This window comes from Ovis canadensis, chromosome 1 (genome assembly GCF_042477335.2).
Source record: "Ovis canadensis isolate MfBH-ARS-UI-01 breed Bighorn chromosome 1, ARS-UI_OviCan_v2, whole genome shotgun sequence".
In the NCBI taxonomy this organism is placed as follows: Eukaryota; Metazoa; Chordata; class Mammalia; order Artiodactyla; family Bovidae; genus Ovis; species Ovis canadensis.
The window spans coordinates 94639654-94666297 of NC_091245.1; the positions used below are offsets into that span (position 1 = coordinate 94639654).

Below are 26644 nucleotides of genomic sequence, written 5' to 3' on the forward strand. Positions count from 1 at the left end.
AGCCTGGGCATCTGTGCTATTAGGTAAGTCAGAAGCACAGCCCCAGAATGACAGAACAAGTGGCAAGAGAGCTATGCAGAGACCAAGACCACCACCATTTAACTGGAGCAAATGGGGCAGGAGAGTCAAGAGACAGGTCCTGAAGAGAAGTCCCCCCCACAGCCTGTACTTCAGGCACTCCAGCTCATCTCCCACAAACCACTCCTCTGATTGTCAGAACAATGGCAGCCCCTCATTAGAGGTGAGCGGCAATGCAAGGACCCTTGGGCACTTCCTGCATCTCCATGCCGGCACAACCATACCCTCCAACCAAAATTCGTGGACTGAGTGCCCACAGTACGCCTGCCCCCAGCCCAGCTGAAGCAGCCACCAATAGCTGTCAGCTCTAATCTGAAGCCCAGCTGGACTCAGGGGCTGGGAGAGCACAGGGAGAGAGGGTCAGGGCTTGGGATACCTGGCCCCTAGGGACCCAGAGTACTTGCAGAGTCATCAAAGGAGTCTGCACCACCTCGCACCAGACAGACTCACCAGTGGGCTGGACGTTGACCACGGTCCCCTCAGAACGCTTTCGGGTCATGGGGTACCACGAGCCGTCCGGGTCCTGGATCCACTCAGTGGCCTCGCAGTAGAACTCGCCCTGGTCGAAGGGCTGCAGGTGGAAGATGGTGAGGCGGAAGGTGGTGCTCCCCAGCTTGTCCAGGCGCACTTCACCCAGGCTCTGCCTCTGCGCATAGTCGTTGCTCGACTGCAGCACAAAGTTCCGGCTCAGGGCGATGACCTCCACCGGCTTCTCGCCGCCCCGCTGCCGGAGCCAGGCCACTGACACGTGGCTGTGCTGCAGCGTCTCCGTGGACGTGTCACATGTGAGCTCCAGGCGGTCCTGCTCCACTTTGTGCAACGTCTGGGGCACAGAGGTGGCCTGCAGGGTGTCCGGGATCACTGCAACACAGGAACCGCCCCAAGCACGGTCAGCAGGCCACAGATCTTACACTCGAGGGGCTGAGTGCCAACCCACCCAGGCTTCCACAGTTCTGTGGGGCCACGGAGGACCGTGGGCAGCACAGAAACAGAACGAGACTTCTGCCTGGGTTTGGACTGCAACTATTTGGCACTTATGCTTCCTGTCTGGTATTTCAATAACACTCGGATAAAAAGTGGGTTGGGAGCAGAGGGATAAATTGAGAATTTGGGATTAACAAAGACACACTATATATATAAAACAGAAAACAACAAGGGCTTACTGTATAGCACAGGGAACTATATTCAATATCTTATAATAACCTATAACAGAAAGCAATTTGAAAAAGTACATATATATTTATGTGTGTGTGTGTAAGTGAATCACTCTGCTGTACACCTGAAATATTGTAAATCAGCTACACTTCAATTAAAAAATTGTACGTTTGTAGACATTACATTTCATTTTACACAATAAATGAACTCACAGAAAATAACATGTCAAAGAAATTTTATGTCAAGTGAAGTAAGACTTTGTTGTTCAAGGTGAAATTGCTTTCAGAACTTTAACTTGGCTACTGACTCATCTTCAAACAAAAGGAGTTTCTGGAAGTTGGAGCGTCACATTTTCAATACAACTTACTCATTTTCTCCTTTCTAGCCACTCCACGCCCATGTTCCCCCAACTCACGTCAGCAATGCAGTGCTCTAAAAAGCTATTTCTTCTTTTTTTTTAAAAAAAGAAAGGGTTGTGGTAGACAGAAACAGCAGGATCCTCGGTTTTTTAGTAGGTTTAATTTTCATATAACTCATGTGTCAACATGTGTCCGTGGGCTGGAAGGAAGCCATGAAATGGGGATGAGTCAGGCAAGCGATAAGATTACCTCTGTGGTCACCTGGTCAGCATTTTACTCTGGAGACTAAACACCATCCTCTTCTCTGATTTGAAGGGTGGAAATTTTGATTTCCAGTTTCTATTATCTTAAGTAAGCCTGGAAGTTATGACTTGGACAGAAAAACAGAATGGCCTTGATATTTCTGACCCTTCACACTGGGAAACACTGTGGCCCAGAGCCAACCACACGGAAATCTCCCTCCCTCCTCCAGCTCCCTCCATCAGCTGGGGAGCACAGGGGTAAACGGAGGCTGGTGCACAAAGAGCTGGCGCACAGTTCCTTACTCTGGCACCAAAGGACACACAGACCCACTCCAGGTCTGAGCAGAGTCCTGCAGCCACACTTGCTTCCTGACACAGCAGCACCCCCGGTGGCTCAGAGACGCCATCTAAAGGCCCATCATTTCCTGGAGGTTTGGCCTCTTCCTGCAGATGACACATGCTTCATCTTCCTCATCAGTTCTTCAGCTTATCAACCACAAATGTCCTTGCCCTATATTTTTATATCCCCTTTCATCAGTTAGAGAGGGTCAGTTAACCTCCTCAAGTTCTTAACATCTGCATTAGACCTTCTTCTTTAAGTTGCAGCTTCAACCTTCTATTTACAAGTGAACACACAAAACTTGCTTCACCTATGCCACTTGGTGACCTCTAAAATATCTGGGGAGCTTTGGATTCTTCTTTTAAAGTCAAATGCTATGTTATGTGCTCAGCTGCTCAGTTGTATACGACTCTTTGTAGCCCTGTGGACTGTAGCCTGCCAGGCTCCTCTGCCAATAGAATTTTCCAGGCACGAGTATTGGAGTAGGTTGCCATTTCCTACTCCTGGGAATCTTCTCAACCCAGGGATTGAACTTACGTCTCTTGCATCTCCTGCATTGGTAGGCAGATTCTTTACCACTAGCGCCACCTGGGAAGCCCTAAAGAGTCAAATAAAACTGTAGTATAAAAGAAGTGACTTAGTGTTATGGACTGAATGTTTGTGCTCTCCCCTGTCCCCCAAATTCCTGTGTTGAAACCCAATCCCCACTGTGTTGGTATCTGGAAATGAGGCCTTTGGGATGTGATTAGGTCATGAGGATGAAGTTCTCATAAACTGGATTAGTGCTCCTTTAAAAAAATTTTTTTGGCCACATTGCCTGGCATATGGCAGTTCCCCAACTAGATCCTTAGTTCCCCAACCAAGGATCTAACCTGAATCCCCTGCATTGAAAGCACAGACTGCCAGGGAAAAAGATTCAGGGATTAGTGCCGTTATAAAGGGACCCCAGACAGCTCTCTTGTTCCCTTTCTGCCACGTAAGGAGACAAGAGAGAGTTAGTACTCAGCAATCCCCATGAGGGTCTTCCTCAGAACTGCCCACACTGGCACCCTGATTATCCAGGCTTCCAGCCTCCAGAACAGTGAGAAGTAACTGCTTGTTGTCTAAGCACCCAGTCCAGTCTATGATAATTTATTTTAACAGCTCAAACTCACTACGACACTCAGGTAGAACACCAGCCACATGAACACAGTTATCTCCTTACCCACGACGGTCGTCTTGGCGCTGTAACTCCCGAAGTACCGCTCATCAGTGCTGGGTGTGTGGCACTCGTACACCCCGGCATCCCGGGTCTGGAGATCAATGATGTGTAATAAGGCCAAGTTCCCCTGGACCCTCTCCACGTAGATCTGCCTGCTGCGGACACGCTGCGTGTAGATGGCATAAGAGAAGGTGTCGTCCATGGTGCTGACAATCTGGATCTCGCGTTCCGGGGCCTTGGGCATGTAAATGGACCACTGGAAATTCTGCTCAGAGGGCCCCTGGAAGCCGCTCACGTTGCACCAGATGGTGATGTGAGAGCCCTCTGTGCGGTACAGGGGTCCTTCCTGGATGCTGACTTGCCGCTGCGCTGACACGACACCTGTGGGGGAGACACACACAATGGGCTCTCTCACTTCTCAGACTAAAATGCAAAGCAGGCAGCAATCTACAAAGAGTTTGTTATTCAAGTGACATGATAATAATATAAATAACTTAGCGGCCCTTTCTGAGGCGCTCTGTGATTTATAAATATTAATTAAAACATTCCATGGTAAGGCACTGTCCCTAATTTGCATATATGAGAATGTGATCGTGCAAGGACATGGTCCTGTTATTTATTCAATGGCTGACCCTTGGGAATTTCATTTAGTCTCTCCGTCATTTAGGCAGCAGTTTTATATCTACTTATTAGTGCTCTTTATAAAGTTTTTTAATAAAATGAGCACGGAAAGTTGCATCCTTGGCACAAATTCAGAGGAGAACAAAAGCAATCACCTTGCAATCTGGCTGAAATTAAATGCTCCTTTCTTGATTGGAGAGCTGGAAGGAGGGAGTCCTGGGTCCTTTCTTTGGTTCCACACCCTTATTTGCAAAGGTAGCTACTCCCAGGCCACCACGGACACATTCCTTACACCCTCTTGCCTCCACACGTGGAAGTAGAGCTGAGCTCCTAAAGGCTGCTGTTCACATCAACAGAAATGGGAAGGGCTGACGCAGAACCCTGCAGCCCAGATGCCCACATACCACCGATGGGGGCAACTGTCAGTGCCACCCCAAGTCAAAGAAGTTTCCAGGCTGCCCTGGAAACTGGGCTCTGGTTCACCAACGGCTGCCCCACGTCCTGGCTGGGATCTGCTTCTCCAAGTGGCCTCTGCCTGCCTTTGCTACGCTCTTAACATGGTCTCCCCTTGCAAACTTGGGGACAAGAGAGATAGTGAGTTTGCTTTCTCATTCCACGCCAGCACAACTGACTCTGCCTGAGCCACTGAGAAGGCGGCAGGGGACATGACCCTGTGGCAGGTAAGGGCTAGTTGCAGCTCTGCCAGGAACTGGAGCTGGTGGTGCTGTCTTGGACAAGCGGCTTTTCCTTTCTGGACCTTGATCTCTTCATCCATAAGATGATTTCTAGGAAGGCTTTGGAGGGGACTAGCATGTGTGACTAGCTTTGTCACTTATTACCTGTGACCTTGGATAAGTGACTTAACCTCTTGAAGCCTATATCCTCATCCATAAAATGGGGATAATCATGTGTGCCTCACAGAGTTATCAAAAAGACTGAATAAGACAAGATCTGTAGCACCCCTAGCATAGGGCTTAGCCCCTAATTAGTCCTTAAAGAAGAGCTGCTTGATCAAACCAGTCTATCCTAAAGGAAATCAACCCTGAATATTCATTGGAAGGACTGATGCTGAAGCTGAAACTCCAATACTATGGCCACTTGATGTGAAGAGCCGACTTATCAGAAAAGACCCTGATGCTGGGAAAGATTGAAAGCAGGAGAAGAAGGGGATGACAGAGGATGAGATAGCTGAATGGCATCACCAACTCAACGGACATGAGTTTGAGCAAGCTCCGGGAGTTGGTGATGGACAGGGAAGCCCGGTGTGCTGCAGTCCATAGGGCTGCAAAGAGTCAGACAGGACATAGCAACTGAAGAACAACATAGGAAGAGCTCTGGCTGGAACATTCTATGGCTCTGGATCCACAGGGAACAGGATTTTGGCCAGTGATCCCTCAAGGTCAGGCCAATGGCCTCTTGACAATGACACCATCTCTGGGCCACCCACTTCCACCCACAGCTGCAGCCCATTCCCATTTCCATGAAAACTTCCCCCACTCCCTCTCTGAAAGGCAATCACGGCTGCCCCAGTGTAAACGTATCTGAAGTGGATCCAGCTGGGGAACAGCTGGGATGGCTCAAATCCTAGTGGGAAGCAGCTCTAAGCCCAGCCTGGGGGATGCTTGGGCCTTAAAGCAAACTGATCTAATCTAAAGCAGACCTTACAAGGAAAGGCCTGTGGCCTATAAACTTTTATTTATGCAGAATCTTTTCTCCCAAACAAAATCTTCCATGGAATGCCATCTTGGCTTAAGCAACAGAAGCAAGGAAAGTGAAAAGGGGGTAGGAGTGTGGCAAATCAAATCAAAGTGGTATGTGGATTCACTTGACATATTCCGGTTGACAGCATTTACGACTGTATTCAAGATGGTTGACAAACAGCTCGTTAGTTATCTTCAGTATGTTAAAATGCAGTGTGTTGCGTTTTTACTATGTATATTCTTTCTCTGACAACATAAAAAAACAAACAAACTATATATCTATATCTATATCTATATCTATATCTATATCTATATCTATATCTATATCTATATATATATATAGGCTTCCCTGGTGACTCAGATGGTAAAGAATCCACCTGTAATGCAGGAGACCTGGGTTTGAGACCTGGTTGGGAAGATCCCCAGGAGGAGGGCATGGCAACCCACCACAGTATTCTTGCCTGGAGAATCCCCATGAACAGAGAGGAGCCTGGCTTGCTCCATGGGGTCGCAAAGAGTTGGGCGTAACTGAGCGAGTAAGCGCTATATATATATATACATAGTGACACTTGAGCCAAATGTTTGAAGCCCTCTGGAAATGGAGAACTTTGAAAACAATATAACTACATTCATAACATTTAGGTCTCCCTGCATTTTAGTGTTATATGACAAAATAGCCTCAACCAGTCCCCACCTGCTACAAAGAGGACTGGACACAGGTCAAGACAAGCCAGCATCTTTCTTCAAGGCAGGACTTAACCTTAGACCTGCACTGGAATCACCCAGAGAGCTTTAAAAAATAACAGGGCCTGGACCCCACCCCAAGTAACTGATCTGGTGTGCAGAAACCTGGGCATTAGGGTTTGTGTTTTTTTTTTTTAACTCAACACAGAGCAGTGTCAAGATGTCTCTATTGATAGAGTGTCAGCCAGGGGCTCAAACAAAAAGACCAGATACTGATTTAAGGCTCTCAATAGCTTTGAACTCCTGCCTTCACCGATCTGGGTCAAGAAAGTTTTATTCTCCTCCAGTGAATGGGCAACAGAAAGCAGCTGAGGCCCATCAGACACTGGCTGCGGTGACACAATGCTGAGTCCACGCAGCATGCATTCTAGTTACAGACCTTACGGAAGCACTACATCAGGGGAGCATACACATTATTCCCCAGAAAGGTAAACAGTGCTAAGTGGCCTGAATGAGCCAGGGCACCAGGGTCAAAACAACTTGTCTCCTGTCGGAAGCTGGTTATAAACAGTCCTGGCAAATAAACAAACAGAGAGTAGACTGTACTTTCACCACACACATTCAGCTACACCTGCTTATTAAATATCTCCTTAATTTCCCTCCCACCACACAAAGGGCCTTTGAACCCTGAAAATAATGCTGTTCTTAGGAAGTGGGCCTTAGCATAGAAATAGAAATGAACTTTTTCTTCTCAGCGGTCTAATTCCCCTTCCATACCCCTCACCTTCCCCATTTCCTTCTCTGGGCACTGCCCCTACTATCCAGATCTCATTCTCCTAAAGCTGTGCTGTGCTAAGTCACTTCAGTCATGTTCAGCTCTTTGCAACCCTATGGCCTGTATGTAGCCCACCAGCCTCCTCTGTCCATGCGATTCTCTAGGCAAGAATACTAGAGTGGGTTGCCATGCCCTCCTCCAAGGGATCTTCCCAACCCAGGGATCAAACCTGCGTCTCTTATGTCCCCTGCATTGCTAGGCAGGTTCTTTACCACTAGCACCACCTGGGAAGCCATTCCTAAACACTGCTACCTTCAAAAAGACCCAGGTCCCCAACCCTGGCCAAGGCATCCCCTAACTCCACTGCACCTTTCATCTTCCCTCAGTCCACAACAGAAGGTTCCTCCGGGCTGGGATCACCTTTTTCTTAAGTAATATTTTTTCTTTGGACATTTCTGCACTCTCTGAATTATTTTGCAATAAGCAAGTATCACTTTTTAAATTAAAACAATCCTAAGTATTATATATAACTGTATAAAAAGGACTAGACAGACACAAAAGACAGTAGAGTGGGAAACAAAAATAGGAACAAAAAACAAGGGCAACAAAAAATATTAATGAAAATGGTAGATATTAATTCAACTATATCACAACAATCTAAATGTACCAATTAAAAGACTGAGATTGTCAGAGTGGATTGAAAACACGACCCAGCAATATCTTACCCACAAGAAACCACTTTAAACATAAAGACACAAAGATTAAAAATAAATGGGTGGGACTTCCCTGGTGGTTCAGTGGATAAGAGTCCGCCGGCCAGTGCAGGGACACAGGTTCAGTCCCTGGTCCACAGGCCTCAGGGCAGCTAAGCCTGTGCACCACAGCTACTAAATATGGGCCTAAAGCCTGTGCCCTGTGACAGGAAAAGCCACGGTGATGAGAAGCCCCACTCATTGCTCCTAGCTGAAGGCTCCACTCAGCAACGAAGCCCAGTGCAAACAAAGACAAGAAAAGTCACTGAGTGGAGAAAAATATACCATGTTAATTCTAATCAAAAGAGCTGCAGTGGCTATCGTAATTTTAGACAGACTTCAAAGTAAGGGAAATTATCAGCAACGAAGAAGGACATTACGTAGAGATTTAAAAAAAAGAGTTAATTCTTCAAGAAGATAAAACAGTTCTTACTGTGTATGCATGTAACGACAAAGCCTCAAACTACATAAGGCAAAAAGTGAGACAACTGTAAGGAGAAATAGACAAATCCACTATCATAGCTGATGACTTCAACACCCTTCTCTCAGAAATGGACAGAATCAGCAAGCAGAAAACCCATAAGGAACAAAGCTGAACTCAACAATATCTTCAATCAGCTGGATACAACAGACATCTACAGACTTCATCCAACCACAGCAGAAGACACATTCTTCTCATGCTCACATAGAACATTCACCAACATAGACCACATTCTGGGCCATAAAACACCCCTTAACAAAAAACTCGTAATAACTTCTTTTCATTTGTTTATGTGGCTGCACTGGGTCCGAGCTGCGGCACATGGGGTCTTCCACTGCAGCACGCAGACTCTGCAGGTGCGGTGCCTGGGCTCAGGAGCATGTAGGCTCTCTAGCTGTGGTGCAAGGGCTTAATTGTTCCGAGGCATGCGAGATCTTAGTTCCCTAACCAGGGATCAAACCCATGTTCCCTGCATTGTAAGGTAGATTCCTAACCACTGGACCACCAGGGAAGTCCACCCTTAACAAATCTTTAAAAATTGAATGATATAATATCTGTTGGCAAACCAAAATGGAATTAGCCTAGAAATGGCTAACAGATAACTGGAAAACAGCAAGCTATGCGGAGATTAAACGACACACTTCTAAATAACACACACACACAAAATCTCAAGAGAAATAAATTTTTTATCTAAATGAAAATTAAAATACAACTTATCAAAAGCTATGATATTCAGGGAAAGCAGTGCTTAGAGGAAAATTTATAGTATTAAATTAGAAAAGAAGAAAAACTTTAAATCAGTAAGTTTCCACCTTAGGAAACTAGGAAAGGAAGAGTAAAGTAAATCCAAAGTAAGCAGAATAAATAAGAATTAGAGCAGGAAAAAAAAAAAAGAATTAGGGCAGAAATCAATGAAATTAAAAACAGAAAATCAATAGAGAAAGTCAATGAAACCAAAGGCTGGTGTTTTTAAAAGATCAATAAAATCAATAACGCTCTAGCGAGGTTAACAAAGAAAAAAAGAGAATGTAAGTTATTAGTATCCAAAATGAAAGAGAGGGAATTATAAGATCCCATGGAGATTAAAAGAACAGTAAAGGAAAGCTATGAACAACTCTGGGCTTCCCAGGTGGTGCTAGTGGTAAAGAACCTGCCTGCCAATGTAGGAGACATAAGTGATGCAGGTTCAGTCCCTGGACTGGGAAGGTCCCCTGGAAGAGGGCATGGCAATCCAGTCCAGTATTCTTGCCTGGAGAATGCCATGGACAGCAGAGCCCAGTGGGCTACGGTCCACAGGGTCGCAAAGAGTCAGACACATCTGAAGTGACTTAGCAACAGTAGCATGAACAACTCTGTGACCACAAATTTGATAACCCAGATGAAACAGACCAACTCCTTGAAATAAACAATCTGCAAAAGTCACATAAGAAGCAAAGATGACCTGAATAGGTCTATACCTGTTAAGGACAGGCTTAATAGTATGGGCTTCCCTGGTGGCTCAGCTGGTAAAGCTGGCTCAGCACCCTCACCTGCAATGAGGGAGACCTGGGTTTGATCCTTGGGTTAGGAAGATCCCCTGGAGAAGGAAAAGGCTACCCACTCCAGGATTCTGGCCTGGAGAATTCCATGGACAGAGGAGCCTGGCAGGCTGCAGTCTATTGGGTCGCAATGAGTCAGACATGACTGAGCAACTTTCACTTTCACTATACCTATTAAAGACATTACATCAATAATTAAAAACCTTTCAAAACAGAAAGCACCAGGCCCAGATGGGGTCACTGGTGAATTCTACCCAACGTTTAAGGAAGAAATTATACCAATTCTCCACAATATCTTTTTTGGGCAGAAACAAAGGGAACAGCTCTTCCTAACTCATTCTATTAATATCAGGCCAGCATTACCCTGATACCAAAATCAACAACGGCATTATAAGAAAAGAAAACTACAGACCAATATTTCTCAAGAACACAGGTGCAAAAATTCCCAAGAAAATATTAGCAAATCAAATCCAAAAAGTATAAAAAGACGTATATACTAGAACCAGTGAGATTCATCCCAGGTATACTTATTCAATATTGGAAAATCAACTAATGTAATACATCATATCAAACTTTAAAAAGGAAAAACCACATGGTCATTTCAACAGATGCAGAAAAAGCATTTGACAAAATTCAACACTCATTCACTATAAACTTGCAGAAAACTAGGAATAGAGACTTTCTCAACTTGACAAAGACTACCTACAAAATACCTTTAGCTAACATCACATTGACCAGTGAGAAGCTCAAAACGTTTCCACTAAGATCAAGAACAATGCAAATATATCCCTTCTTGCCATTCCCTTACAATAAGGCAAGAAAAAAGAGTGTACATATTGGTATACTCTTAAAAGGTATACATAGTGGGGAGGAAGACAAAACTCTTTGCTTGCAGGTGACATGATTGCCTGTATTAAAATTAAAAAAAAATTATTGCCAAAATACTACTGAACTAATAAGTGATTATAGCAAGATTGCAGGATACAATAGGTTAATACAGAAGTCAAGTGCTTTTCTACAAACCAATAATTAACAAATGGAATTTAAAGTTAAAAGCATAATAATCACTTACATTAGCATGATAAATTTAGTCAACTGATCTCTGACACAAGGCAAAGGCAAAACAATGGAATAAAGATAGCCTCTTCAACAAACAGTGTTCAAACAACTAGATACATGCCAAAAAAAAAAAAAAAAAAGAATCTAGACACAGACCTTACACACTTCACAAAAATTAACTCAAAACAGATTACGGACCTAAGTGTAAGATGCAAAACTGTAAAACCCCTAGAAGATAACACAGGAGAAAGTACAGATAACCTCTGATATGGTAATGTCTTTTTAGCCACAACACCAAAGGCATGATCCATGAAAGAAATAATTGATGAGTTGGCTTTCATTAACATTTAAAATTTCACCTGTGTGAAAGCCAATATCAAGAGAATTAAAAGATAAGTCACAAACTGGGAGAAAGTATTTGTAAAAAACATATTTGATAAAGAACTGTTATGCAAAATATAAAACCAAATCTTAAAACAATAAGAAAAAAAAACCTGATTAAAAAATGAGCCAAAGATCTTTAATGGACACCCCACCATAAAAGATATACAGATTGGAAGTGAGCATATGAAAAGATGTTCCACACCATACGTCATCAAGGAAATGCAAATTAAATCAACAAACGAGAATGGCCAAAATCCAGAACACTGACAACACCAAATGCTGGCGACTGTGTGCAGCAAGAGGAACACTCATTCATTGTTGGTAGAAATGCAAAACGGTACTGACGTTTTGGAAGACAGTTTCGTGGTATCTTGTATCTTTCCGTACAATTCAGCACTTGTGCCCCTTGGCATTTACACAATGAAACTGAAAGCTTCTATCTACACAAGAACCTACACATGGATATTTACAGCAGTTCTCTTCATATCTGCTGAAACGTCGAAGTAAATGAGATGTCCTTCAGTAGGTGAAAGGATAAACTGTGATACATCCAGACAACCAAGTATTGTTCAACAGTAAAAAGAAATGGGCAATCAAGCCATGAAAAGATACGGAGGAACTTGAAAATACATATTATTAAGTGAAAGAAGCCAGTCGGAAAATGCTACACATTGTATGATTTCAAGTAAATGACATTCTGCAAAATGCAAAACCGTGGAGACAGATCCGTCTCCATAAAGATCACTGACAATGGAGGGCAGGGATATGAACAGGCAGAGCACTAATATTTTTAGGGCAGTGAAAATACTCTGTATGATACCACAATGATGGACACATATCATTATGCATTTGTCCAAACCCACAGAGTGTATAACACCAGTAGAGAACCCTGAGATAAACCATGGACTTTGGATGATTATAGTATGTTAACATATTCCTGGTTTAAAAATTTACCTCTCTGATGAGTGATGGTGATAATGGGGCAAGTTATGCATGCCTAAGGGACTAAGGGTATATGGAAAATCTCTGCATCTGCCTCTTAATCTTACTGTACCCCCAAAACTGCTCTAAAAAAAACAAAGTCCTTATAAAGAACTCATACAACTCAACAGCAAAGAAACACTCTGATGAGAAAATGGGCAGAGCATCTGAACAGATTATTTTTTGCAAAGAAGACACACAAACGGCCAACAGACACCTGAAAAGATGCTCAACATCACTAATCATCAGGGAAATGCAAATTAAAATCACAATGAGGAATCATCTCATACCTATTAGAATGCTACTATCAAAAAGACAAGAAATAACAAGTGTTGACGAGGATGTGGTAAAGGGGAATTTTTGTGTCCTGTTGGTGGGAATTTAATTGGTGCAGACACTATGGAAAAAAAGAGAGAAGGAAGAAAAAAAGAAGCTAAAGGTAAAGGAGAAAAGGAAAGATATATCCATTTGATTTTGGAGTTTCAAAGAATAGCAAGGAGGGATAAGAACAGCAAGGAGAGTTAAGTGATCAATGCAAAAAAAATAGAGGAAAACAATAGAATGGGATAGACTAGAGATCTCTTAAAGAAATTTAGAAATACCAAGGGAAGATTTCATGCAAAGATGGGCACAATAAAGGACATAAATGGTATGAACCTAACTTATTTAACTTATATGCAGAGTACATCATGAGAAATGCTGGGCTGGAGGAAGCACAAGCTGGAATTAAGATTGCCAGGAGAAATATCAATAACCTCAGATATGCAGATGACACCACCCTTATGGCAGAAAGTGAAGAAGAACTAAAGAGCCTACTGATGAAAGTGAAAGAGGAAAGGGAAAAAGTTGGCTTAAAGCTCAACATTCAGAAAACTAAGATCATGGCATCCGGTCCCATCACTTTATGGCAAACAGATGGGGAAACAGTGGCTGACTTTATTTTTCTGGGCTCCAAAATCACTGCAGATGGTGACTGCAGCCATGAAATTAAAACACACTTACTCTTTGGAAGGAAAGTTATGACCAACCTAGACAGCATATTAAAAAGCAGAGACATTACTTTGCCAACAAAGGTCCATCTAGTCAAGGCTATGGTTTTTCCAGTAGTCATGTATGGATGTGAGAGTTAGACTATAAAGAAAGGCGAGCACAGAAGAATTGATGCTTTTGAACTGTGGTGTTGGAGAAGACTCTTGAGAGTCCCTTAGACTGCAAGGAGATCCAACCAGTCCATCCTAAAGGAGATCAATCCTAGGTGTTCATGGAAAGGAATGACATTGAAGCTGAAATTCCAATACTTTGCCCACCTGATGAGAAGGGCTGATTCACTAGAAAAGACCCTGATGCTGGGAAAGATTGAGGGCAGGAGGAGAAGGGGATGACAGAGGATGAGATGGTTGGATGGCATCACCGACTCGATGGACATGGGTTTGGGTGGACTCCAGGAGTTGGTGACGGACAGGCAGGCCTGGCATGCTGCGCTTCCTGGGGTTGCAGAGTCGGACACAACTGAGCGACTGAACTAACAGAAGCAGAATATATTAAGAAGAGGTACCAAGAATACACAGAACTACTATACAAAAAAATCCTCATGACCCAGATAACCATGATGGTATGATCACCCACCTAGAGCCAGACATCCTGGGGTGCAAAGTTAAGCGGGCCTTAGGCAGAATTCCTATGAACAAAGTTAGTGGAGGTGATGGAATTCCAGTTGAGCTACTTCAAACCCTAAAAAATGATACTGTTAAAGTGCTGCACTCAATATGCCAGCAAATTTGGAAAACTCAGCAGTGGCCACAGGACTGGAAAAGGTCAGTTTTCATTCTAATCCCAAAGAAGAGCAATGCCAAAGAACGTTCAAACTACTGTACAATTGCACTCATCTCACACACTAGCAAAGTAATGCTCAAAATTCTCCAAGCCAGGCTTCAACAGTACGTGAACCATGAACTTCCAGATGTTCAAGCTGGATTTAGAAAAGGTAGGGGAACCAGAGATTAAATTGCCGACATCAGTTGGATCATCGAAAAAGCTAGAGTTCCAGAAAAACATCGACTTCTGCTTTATTGATTATGCCAAAGCCTTTGACTGTATGCTGCTAAGCTGCTGATAAGTCGCTTCAGTCGTGTCTGACTCTGTGCGACCCCATAGACAGCAGCCCACTAGGCTCCTCTGTCTCCGGGATTCTCCAGGCAAGAATACTGGAGTGGGTTGCCATTTCCTTCTCCAACGCATGAAAGTGAAAAGCGAAAGTGAAGTCGCTCAGTCGTGCCCGACTCTTAGTGACCCCATGGACTGTAGCCCACCAGGCTCCTCAGTCCATGGGATTTTCCAGGCAAGAGTACTGGAGTGGGGTGACTGTATAGATCACAACAAATTATGGAAAATTCATAAAGAGATGAGAAAACCAGACAACCTTACCTGCCTCCTGAGAAATCTGTATACAGGTCAAAGAAGCAACAGTTAGAACTGCACATGGAACAACTGACTGGTTCCAAATCGGGAAAGGAGTATGTCAAGGCTGTATATTATCACCCTGCTTATTAAACTTATATGCAAAATGCCAGGCTGGATGAAGAACAAGCTGGAATCAAGATTGCTGGGAAAAATATCAATAACCTCAGATACATAGATGACACCACCCTTACGGCAGAAAGTGAAGAAGAACTAAAGAGATTCTTGATGAAAGTGAAAGAGGAGAGAGAGGAGAGTGAAAAAGTTGGCTTAAAACTCAATATTCAGGAAACTAAGTTCATGGCATCTGGTCCCATCTCTTCATGGCAAATAGAGGGGGAAACAATGGAAACAGTGATAGACTTTATTTTGGGGGGCTCCAAAATCACTGCAGATGGTGACTGCAGCCATGAAATTAAAAGATGTTTGCTCCTTAGAAGAAAAGTTATGAGCAACCTAGACAGCATATTAAAAAGCAGAGACATTACTTTGCCAACAGAGGTCTGTCTAGTCAAAGCTTTGGTTTTTCCAGTAGTCATGTATGGATGTGAGAGCTGGACTATAAAGAAAGCTGAGCACTGAAGAATTGATGCTTTTGAACTGTGGTGTTGGAGAAGACTCTTGAGAGTCCCTTGCACTGCAAGGAGATCCAACCAGTCCATCCTAAAGGAAATCTGTCCTGAATATCCATTGGAAGGACTTAAGTTGAAGCTGAAGCTCCAATACTTTGGCTACCTGATGCGAAGAACTGACTCATTGAAAAAGACCCTGATGCTGGGAAAGATTGAAATGAGGGAGGAGAAGGGGACAACAGAGGATGAGATGGCTGGATGGCATCACTGACTCAATGGACGTGAGTTTGAGTAAGCTCTCGGAGTTGGTGATGGACAGGGAAGCCTGGTGTGGTGCAGTCCATGGGGTTGCAAAGAGTTAGACACGACTGAACGACTGAAGTGAACTATGGAAAATAATACAGAGGTTGTGCAAAAAAATTAAAAACAGTACTACCATATGACTCAGCAATTCCACTTCTGGATATTTACCTGAAGGAAACAAAAATACTAACTCAAAAACATACATGATCATCTATGTTCACTGCAGCATTCTTTATCACAGCCAAGACATGTAAGTAACCTAAGTGCGCATCAACTGATGAATGAATAAACAGCATGCGGTACATAAATACAACGGAATATTATTCAATCATAAAAAGGGAGGAAATCCTACCATTTTCAACAACATGATAGACCTTGGGGGTGTTATGCTCAGGGGTGCAGAGGTGGGAAGTGGGTGAAGGTGGTCAAAGGGTACAAACTTCCAGTCACAAAATAAACAAGTCCTAGGGATGCAATCCATAGCATGGTGACTACAGTTAACAACATTGTACTGTATATTCGACATTGCTAGGAGAATCTTAAAAGTTCTATAACTACGTGTGGCAATGTAGTTAACTAGTTAATGTTAATTAACTAGATTTGTGGAGGTAATCACTCTGAAACCAAGCAGGATCCTGCCGGCCCTTCCTGGGTACAAAAGCCCCTCTCTGTCCCCCATTTCTTGACTACAGAAAGAGGCTTTAAGTCCTCCTAGGCCTTCCCCATGTGGAGAAGGTGATGGCACCCCACGCCAGTACTCTTGCCTGACAAATCCCATGGATGGAGGAGCCTGGTAAGCTGCAGTCCATGGGGTCGTGAAGAATCGGACACGGCTGAGCGACTTCCCTTTCACTTTTCACTTTCATGCATTGGAGAAGGAAATGGCAACCCACTCCAGTGTTCTTGCCTGGAGAATCCCAGGGGCGGGGGAGCCTGGTGGGCTGCCGTCTATGGGGTCGCTCAGAGTTGGACACGACTGAAGCGACTTAGCAGCAGCAGCAGCAGCAGCAGGCCTTCCCCAGGTTCCAAACAGCAGACTCAAGCAGTAACTAGTTAGAGAACTGAGGAAATGCGGGAACAAAGGAAAAGCAGTCTAGCAAGAAAAGTAATGATAGCTTAAGCAAAAGTGCAGAGACCAAACAGAGACACTGGGCTCCTACTTTCTCCTCAAGAGACACCTATAACAATCTGATGCATATCTCTGAGTTGTTCTGCAGGAACCAAGACCCTTCCCACCTAAGGTGGACGACGGAGACTATATGCTGACCACAAGCACTAGACCCCAAACTGGTTAGAACCAGAAGGTTGATGGTTAAGTTTTCCAAAACAATACCCCATTACCTCACCACCAACCCCTGAGAAGAAAGGTCACGAGCTGATCACACATTCTGCAACCCTCACCTCTAATGTTGCCTTTGAAAACTCTTCTCTGAAAGCCACTGGGGAGTTTGGATCTTTTGAGCATTAGAGGCCTTGCTTGGTGCCTGCAATAAGCACTGTGCTTTCCTCACCACAACTAGTCAGTAGACTGGCTTTGTAGCATGCATCTGGCAGGAGACCAGAGTTTGCTTTGGTAACAATTTTACCATAGACACACTTGAAACTAATATAATGTTATATGTTAATTATATTTGAAGAAACATGTTTTTATAGAGAAAAGAAACTCATAAGCAAATAAAAGGACTAGAAAGAAAATCCTGGGTGAAAAAAATGGCAACTGATTTTTATTTTCTTCTTTATTTTTACTTCTTCCCTCAGACCTCTGCAAACAGTATAATTAGGAAAAAAACATTTAACCAAAATAAAAACAATGCATGATTACAAAATTTCTTCTGTTTTGACTCATGTGCTATATGAATAATAATGAAACAGAGCAGGACTCTATGGGGCCCTCCTGGATACAAATCCTTTTCAGGTCCCCTGTTTCTCATTCATAGGAAATAGGTTTCATCCAACCTCCTTGACCGTCTCTGAATTCCCAAGGGCAGGTTCAAAGAGTTGCTCATCAGAGAATTTAATGACCAATTTGAGTAAACTCAGGGAGACAGTGGAGGATAGAGGAGCCTGGTGTGCTATACAGTCCATGGGGTTCCAAAGACTAAATAACAATCAGAGAAGGGAGAGAAATGTAGAAATTGAGAAGAAACAGTCAAGAAACAATAGTACCACCATGGGACAGGGTCTGGATTCTTCCTCAAGGATTACACAGAAACAATGCCTTTGAGGGCCTTCCCTGGAGGTCCAGCGGTTAAGACTCCACACTTCCACTGCAGGGAGCATGGGGCACAGGTTCGGTTCCTGCTCGGGGAACTGAGATTCCCCCATACTTTTGTCGTTGTTGTTTATGTGTTAGTCGCTCAGTTGTGTCTGACCCTTTTCGACCCCCAGGACTATAGCCCACCAGGCTCCTCTGTCCAGAGAATTCTCCAGGCAAGAATACTGGAGTGGGTAGCCAGTCCCTTCTCCAGAGAATCTTCCCGACCTGGGGATCAAACCTGCATCTCCTCCGTCTCCTGCATTGCAGGCAGATTCTTTACCATCTGAGATACCAAGGAAGCCCATGCCATGTGGCAAAACCAAAAAAACCAAACAAACAAAAAAAAATCAATAGTTTTGAATTCTGCAGGTACTAAGCCCCAATCCTGCTTCCCTGGTGGCTCAGACAGTAAAGAATCCGCCTGTAATGTGGGAGAACTGGGTTTGATTACTGGGTTGAGAAGATCCCTTGAAGGAGGGCATAGCAACCCACTCCAGTATTCTTGCCTAGAGAATCCCATGGACAGAGGAGCCTGGAGGGCTGTAGTCCGTGGGGTCCACAAAGAATCGGACATGACTGAGCAACTAAGCACAGCACACAGCACAGGTACGAAGGCCCCCACCCACGTAGAGGATGGTAACTTCAGCTTATGCTGGAGATTCCTGGAGCACCACCCTATTACCTCACCACCAACCAATGAGAGTCAGAAACGACTAAGCAACTTCGCTTTCTTTTTTCTTTCTAACCAATGAGAAGAAAGTCTGCACACAGCTGAAGATAAAGAAGACTCTGACCACCCTGCCAGATGACTTTCCCTTTCATGGTCAAGCAGAATCTTCGGAGTTGGGAGTTGGGCATGAATGTCATCTCCCCAGGTTATCAACCTCCTGAATAGAGTAACCTTTCCTTTCCAACCATACTCGTCTCTTATGTGGCTTTCAAGCAGCAAGCAGCCAAACTCAAGTTCAGTAAAAATAAAAACTATGTATTTGGTTTTTGTCACTGGTTCCTGACCCAGAGCTCCTAAAACTCTTAGAATTTCCTGAGTTACAGTGTCTTCTGTCATTCACAAGGAGCCTCTGGGAACAAACAGAAGTTTATGCTAATGAGGTAATTCAAGGTGAGTCATTAGTTTCAGAGGGACTGGTCAGCTTGGAGGGGTGGATCTTACAGCCCCACCCTCTAAAGTTAAAGGAGGAGAAAGGGTTTGGAAGTAGAGTTTAATCACCAGTGGCCAAAGATTTAATCAATCATGCCTATGTAGTAACACCACACACTGCCCCCACTGCTCTGCATAAAAACCCTAAATGACAGGATAAGGAGAACTTCCAGGTCAAAGTGCTGGGAGGTGGCACACCTGGAGAGCTACTCCCTCAGACCTGCCCTCTGCACTTAAAAGAGCTAACACCTGTGACTAACAGGAAATGCAGAAACAACGGAGTGTGACTTCCAAAGCAAAAAGACACTGGGGTTTCCGCCTCGCTCTATGGGCTCACATATCCTGAGGAAAGCCAAATGCCCTGTCACAAAAACACCAAGGCAGGCCTATGACCAGGCCCACATGAAGCCGAGTGCCAACAACCAGCCACGGTGGCCGACAACTAAGCCACCTTGGAACCGCCTTCTCCAGCCCCAGACAAGATTTCAGTGACTGCAGCTTCAGATGACATCTTGACTACACCCCTTCCTGGGAGCTCCAGCCCCAGAGCTAAAGCTAAGATGCTCCTGAATTCCTGATCCACAGAAACTGTATGAGAGAATAATGCTTACTATTGTTTTATACTCTGGGTTTTTTGTTTGTTTGTTTTCGCTTTAAGAATTACATTCACAATTGCAGTAACTAGTGGTTCAGCAGAACACTGTTTCTCCGATCAAGATTTTTATTTTAGGACAATTTTTTTAGAGCAGTTTTACATTTACAATAAAAATGAGAATTTACTGTTCCTTTAAGTTTGGAGATAATTTTTTTGTACCAACATATGAATGATAAAGACACCAATGGGTCTTAAAATGGAATGAAAAATTATATTACATGAACTTGTGTAATGTTCTTCTAGAAAAGAGTTCCATAAACTTCAAGAGATTCTTGAAAGGTTTCAAGATCCAGAAAAAAAAAGATTAAGAATCATTGCTTTAGACAATAAATAGTGGGAAAGGCTATGTCCTTTCAGATTAATTTGGACAGTTTCTACTCACATAAATACGTGACATAGCTTAACTAGTTTTTCAAGATACTGCTCATTCATGTTTGCTCCGACTTTTTCCTTTGTGCTGAGTCCTAGACAACCTGGCTAGGGGCAGTATGATTCAGGAGTTAGTGAGCAGGGAGGGGCGGCTGCTGTGCCTGTGAAAGTCAGCTTCTCATGCATTTTTGGAACATGCCTGGGCTGAGAGACTCACATCTCTAAGCACAGGATCTAATGTCTAATTCAAGACACGTAAGTGAGAGTGTCAAAGTGTCAGAAGGATCTAGCTCACCATCCCACATCTATTTCAGTTGTGACCTCTATAAACCTCAGAGCTCAATCAGCATACAGCTTTTACAAATTCTACATGTGACTTGGCCACATAAGTATACTTCTTTACCTGTAAAATGGGAATAATGTAATACAACATATATCCAGCTCAGAGGTAATCCTAGAGATCAAATACTACTGTGAAAGTCATCAAATGAATATTTAAAAATTTTTTCCTGGTTCTATCAACATGAGATAGGTACCAATCCAAAAACAGGAAAAGTTTTTCTAAGTACAAAACCATTAAAGAGAATATTAATGTTTGAATTTCAGTTAAAAATGCAAAACTGCACAGGCAGTAAATTTATGTTAAAAAAAAAATACTGTACTTAGAAAAATGACCAAGCAAAACATTGATACTGGGCTGAATCTGAGTGGTGAGTGATTTCCGCCCCCCTCTTTTCCTTTCCTCTATTTTACCATTTTTTAAAAATAAGCAAGTATGTGTTTTAAAATGAAGGTTAATGACAAAGACGATAAGCACTCTCGTGTGTCAGACAATATCCTAACTTCTCTGCATACATCATCTTATTTGATTCTTACAACAAACAAATGATTTCATTTAACTCTGCAAATCTACTCAATGTCTCTAGGCCTTACTTATCTATTTTTTATTTTTTATCTTTTCAAATAGGCTTCTCTTACCGCAGGGTGCGGGCTTTAGAGCAGGCAGGCTCTCTCACCCAGCAGCAATGTGGGATCTTAGTTCCAGTTCCCCGACTAGGGATTGAATCTGCATCCCCTGTATTGGAAGGCAGATTCTTAATCACTGGACCATCAGTGAAGTCCTCTAAGGGGGATTTCATTATAGCCAAATTTACCAGATGAGGAAAGGGTCTTCCAGGTTAAATCACTTTCTCCAAGACAAAGAACATGATTAATGGTTTTCTGAATCTGTAGTTCATACTGAACATGCCTAGTGAATATCAGTGATAAGTGATGACAATCTACCCACTGAGCTTCCTTGCCAACTCGGTCCTGAAGATGTGATGGGGTATCTGCAGGGTCTCAGGTTAAAAATGCCAAACAGACCGACCATGGAGTGGAGACCAAGCCTCCCAAGGGCCTCACAGAACTGAAAGGCTCCGAGACAGCAATGAGGAAGGCCACTCCAATGACAAAGCTGGAGATTCCCACTTTTCAGCCTTCAGCCAAGGCAGGATAAGAAGGGGCACGAGCTAAAAACAAGCTTCGTTTGATCCCTTTCTGGACAGACAGACACTGAGCCTGGCCCTGCCCAACGAGAGCCAGCACTTGCTGGGCCCTGATTTCGGACAGTGAGCTATATGTATTAATTTTAATGCTCACAGCAACCCAATAGGCACATCCTCTTAGGGACTCACCATATAGAATCAGAACCTGAGACAGGAGTTGGGGTGGGGAAGGGGTTAATGGAGCCAGGCTGCAGACACCTACTCTATGGAAAACACCTTAACAAAGATGGTCAATGTCTCTGCCCTCCAAGGGCAGCCTGACCAAGGTCCAAACACAGCGGAGCCACAGAGCTAGGATGGCTCACAGTTCAGCTTCCCTAGACCACCAGCATAAAGACCTGCATCCGGGTCCTTACTTTCATCAAAACATCCCTTGAAGCAGCCATCAACACCCACGTGATATGTGCAGTGGCACAATCCAGCAGCAGACCTTAACAATGGAGCTACTTCCAGAACCTTCTCTGTCCCTGATCTCTCCAGCATAGGCAGGAGCTGTGAGACCCTGGCTGGTTACTCAACCTCCCTGTGCCTCAGCAACCCTCACCTCTAAAGTAATATATTCTTCATAATGTTGCTGAAGGCAACTTACCTGCACTTAGTCCATTTAAGACCCTAAGTGCCTGGCCCATCGTAAGCACTCAATATGCATTCAACCTGCATCTGTAGTAGTAACAGTAGTGTGCGCTGAGTCGCTTCAGCAGTGTCAGACTCTGTGCGATGCTATGGACTGTAGCCCTCCAGGCTCCTCTGCCTGTGGGGATTCTCCAGGCAAGAATGCCGGAATGGGTTGCCATGCCCTCTTCCAGGGGCGCACCCCAACCCAGAGATCAAAACAGCGCCTCTTTCATCTCCTGCATCGGCAGGCCGGTTCTTTACCACTACCGCCACCTGGGAAGCCCCAGCAGCAATAGCAGTCAGTGATATTAGCTCCTGCTGTGAACTAACCTCTCCCACATCACCACCACAGGTTCTATTATCCAAACACGTGCATGTGTGCGAAGTCGCGTCAGTAGTCTCCAACTCTGCGACCCCATGGACCATAGACCGCCAGGCTCCTCTGTCCATGGCATTCTCCAGGCAAGAGTACTGGAGTGGGTTGCCGTGCCCTCTTCCAGGGGATCTTCCCGACCCAGGGATGGAATTCACTTCTCTTATCTCTCCTGCATGGGCAGGCAGGTTCTTTACCACTAGCACCACCTGGGAAGCCCCATCCAAACACAGCAGTAATATCTCCTGTTCCACGTGCTCTTCTGCAGCAAGACTAATAGATGAAGTTTATCATAACCTTTCCCTTTGAATCCAGGCAGGTTTGTGACATGTGTGCCTTTCAAGGCTAGGTCATAAAAAGCGATGTGGCATCCGCTCTGCAACCTGAGGCCATCATGGAAGAAGACCTGAGGCTGCCACGCTGTGAGGGAGTCCAAGGCCCAGGAAGAGGGCACGAGGAGGGTACTCCAGCCCAGAGTCCCAGCAGAGCTCACAGTCAACAGCCAGTGCCACCAGCCAGGTAAGTACAGGAACAATACTTCAAGGTGCCAGGCCTGAGCTGGGAGCCGCTATGATCCCATCCTCGGGACCCTCTCAGCCGAGGCCCTGGACACTGTAGAGCAGAGAGAAGCCACTCCTGCTGTGTCTGCCCAGATTTTCAACCCACAGACTCTGTGAGCATAATAAAGTGATTATTTTAAGTCACTGAGTTTTGGAACAATGTGTTACATGGGAAAGATAACTAGAACTCTCTACACTTTCAGCCGACACTTTCTGAATACCTGTTACAAGAAGGGGACTAGTATGGAGATTGTGAAGGAGAGATGAATAAGACATAGTTTTATCCTAAGCTGACAATCCCAAAAGAAAATAAATAAACACTTTAAAAACAAACAAAAAAACATAACTCCCCTCAAAAATACATGTAACTAATTAATACTATACAAGAGGCTGTGATGACAGTGAGGTGCAAAGTACAAGGTTAAGACCTCTCAAAAGGAGAGAAAGTAAGGCCAAAAATGTTTTACAGAAGTAGTAACATGGGTCTTGAAGCAAGCAAGGAGAGGTACATGTCATGTGAAAACATTGCAATATGTCCCAGAATTAGCCAGAGGTGTACCAAGGTCTCTTGTGCCCCGTGACTGTGGGGCATATCACAGCCAGGTGGGAAAAGGCACTGAAAGCCACACTCCTAAAGTCAAACCCCTCCTCTGGGCCAGAGGAAGCTGAGAAGAAGGAAGCAGGAGACAGATCAGATTCGTGTTTCTGAATCATCAGCCAAGTGGCATGGAGGACAGAGCAGAGGGCAAGACTGGAAGCAGGGAGACCAAATTAAGAATCAGGTGAGACAAGATGAGGGCCTGACCTGGTGTTAAGTTCAAGGACAAAAACATCACTCATTTATTTCTTCGTTCTTTTTTTAATTGAAATCCCCAGTGGTACCTAAAAGAGATGTTCTAGAGACAATGATGAATAAATGTTAAATTATTGATGCCACTTCTAAAGTGTGACTACCAGCTCCAGAACAAAGAAGGCTGCATATGCAATGAATCACTTCATCCCAAACCAACTTTGATCTCCGTGACATCCGCACAGCTGAGTCACTAGGCTGCCTCACATCCCAGGACATCTAGCTAATAAGCCCCTGGTAGTTTGAGCTTTTGCCTAATTTACTCATTGCTAAATGTTAAAGCTGCCACCTTACAGGACTGCTACAAACTATGACTTCAAACGTTTTTTAAACATTCTAATACTTACTTTAGACAAAACTTTAAAAAATTTTAGTTAAAATATAACAAACCTTTAAGCAGTTATGACCAACCTAGATAGCATATTCAAAGGCAGCGACATTACTTTGCCAACACAAGTCCGTCTAGTCAAGGCTATGGTTTTTCTAGTGGTCATGTATGGATGTGAGAGTTGGACTGTGAAGAAAGCTGAAGGCGGAAGAATTGATGCTTTTGAACTGTGGTGTTGGAGAAGACTCTTGAGAGTCGCTTCGACTGCAAGGAGATCCAACCAGTCCATCCTAAAGGAGATCAGTCCTGGGATTTCTTTGGAAGGACTGATGCTAAAGCTGAAACTCCAGTACTTTGGCCACTTTATGCGAAGAGTTGACTCATTGGAAAAGACTCTGATGCTGGGAGGGATTGGGGGCAGGAGGAGAAGGGGACAACAGAGGATGAGATGGCTGGATTGCATCACTGACTCGATGGACGTGAGTTTGGGTGAACTCCGGGAGATGGTGATGGACAGGGAGGCCTGGTGTGCTGCGATTCATGGGGTTGCAAAGAGTCAGACACGACTGAGCGACTTAATTGAACTGAACTGAACTGCTTTGGCTATAACCAACAAACCCTTCTTTTTTTCACATGCCTTCAATTTCTTGTCCTCTCCTCACCTGAATTTATGACATCTTCCAGCTCCTCTACCCTTGACTGTTTAAACAACAGGGAAGACATGTGTACGTCCAGGATGGCCCTTTCATCCCACAATGTCGTTGGCATGAGGACCAGCCCGGAAGACCGCACCTCCCTGCTCTTCCACCTGGGCTCCTCCTCTCCCGTCACTTACCTCTTGCCGATACCCTCCACCCCTTTCCCTAAAAGGCAGGGATAATGCTCCAGAGTCTTACCCACCCCATAATATTCTTCACCTGAATCACCCCTCACCCCAACCTAAGGATGGCATGGAAATCTCTGGAAGGACAGGCAGCCAAGGGGTAGCCCTGTAACCCTGCCAACCATGCCCATGGCTATGAGACAGATCCTCTCCCAGTCCCATCATGTTTCAAGGCAGCAAACCCAGTGGAAAATGGTTATAATGGAATATAAGTACCAGCATTTGCCTTCTGCTTTCCGGAGGGGAAAAAAATTTAAAAGATGGAATCATATTACTTGCCTGTAAATGCTCTCCCTGTAATTACTCTAGATCTACTGACCACTGTTTCCCTCCATCCGGTCTCAAAGATAACAGAAGTGGACTGAGTGTCAGGCTGATTCTTTTTAATAACAAGGTGGCCTCATGGCACAACAGCCCCTGCCAAGTCCAGGGGCCTAGAAGCCATAAGCTTACCGTGAGTTCTAGTAAAGGAGCATCACTCACAACCACTGACTGCCTTGGTCCTTCCCACAAGCCTACATCTCAGAACTGTTGCCATGCTGCTATTTTAGGGTACATTTCTGGACCAAAGGTGTTTCAGCTGCTCTAGATTCTGAGTCTGATCAAGAGGTGTCTGCTGGGCTTCACAACAGTCTCTTCACTCTCTGCCACACCCTCCCCTCACACAGAGCAATTTCTCTTCAGCCGCCCTCAACTCATCCTCCTGCCCTCCCTCCTGGAAGCCAGCAGGTCCCATCAGGAAGAGGACCACTGAGCCCAGATCATTCCTGAACCATCTCAATGGGCTTCTTCGGGCAGCATCAGGATGCCTGCTCACCGGGGCAGCAGAGGGAAGCAGAGGACCTTTCCAGAGGGCTTCCCTGGTGGCATCAGGAATAAGACGTGATGTGAAGGGATGGCCTCCGCGTCAGGAAGCTCACAGGGGTCAGTCTGCCATGTTCCTAGGCACATGCCCTGCCTTCTGCCTCCCAGTGCCAGGACTAGAAAGCGGGGGCTGTTTCACTGCCAAGGGTGTGAACCCAGGCCTGCAGGGGACCTCGCACCAGTTTCCCACTCCTGGCACAATCCGCCCCGTAAGCCCCCTCATGCGATATATGAATGCTCTTCTCAAGTCCACCAAAGGCCCCTGCCCCAAGCCTTCTCCTCCTCCAGGTCCGCTGGCCTCTCCAGGCTGGAGGCCCTAAACAGTGAGTGATTGTGTCACTATCTGTGCAGCGCTCAGCCAGGAGAGATTTCTGTAAACATCATGGATGTGTGAGCCGATGACTCCAGCAGGGCCCTGGCTCCCAGTGTCCACTTCTCCATGGTTAGGAAAAGCCCTAACAGTTGGTTCCAGAGGTTCCCAAGCAGTGTCCCTTGGAAAAGG

The 26644-nt window shown here is 44.6% G+C and overlaps 1 protein-coding gene across 5 annotated transcripts in view; it reads right to left on the reverse strand.

Annotated features, from left to right (window-relative positions):
• The window catches only part of IGSF3 (immunoglobulin superfamily member 3), a 131937-nt gene that overhangs the window by 62144 nt on the left and 43149 nt on the right, over positions 1 to 26644 (reverse strand). For all 5 annotated transcript variants that reach the window (XM_069601779.1, XM_069601770.1, XM_069601755.1 and 2 more), the window contains exons 3-4: positions 3379 to 3756; positions 529 to 939 (exon numbers count right to left, since the gene is read on the reverse strand). In XM_069601779.1, the coding sequence (XP_069457880.1) occupies positions 529 to 939; positions 3379 to 3756 (789 nt within the window). The remainder of the gene's footprint in view (positions 1 to 528; positions 940 to 3378; positions 3757 to 26644) is intronic.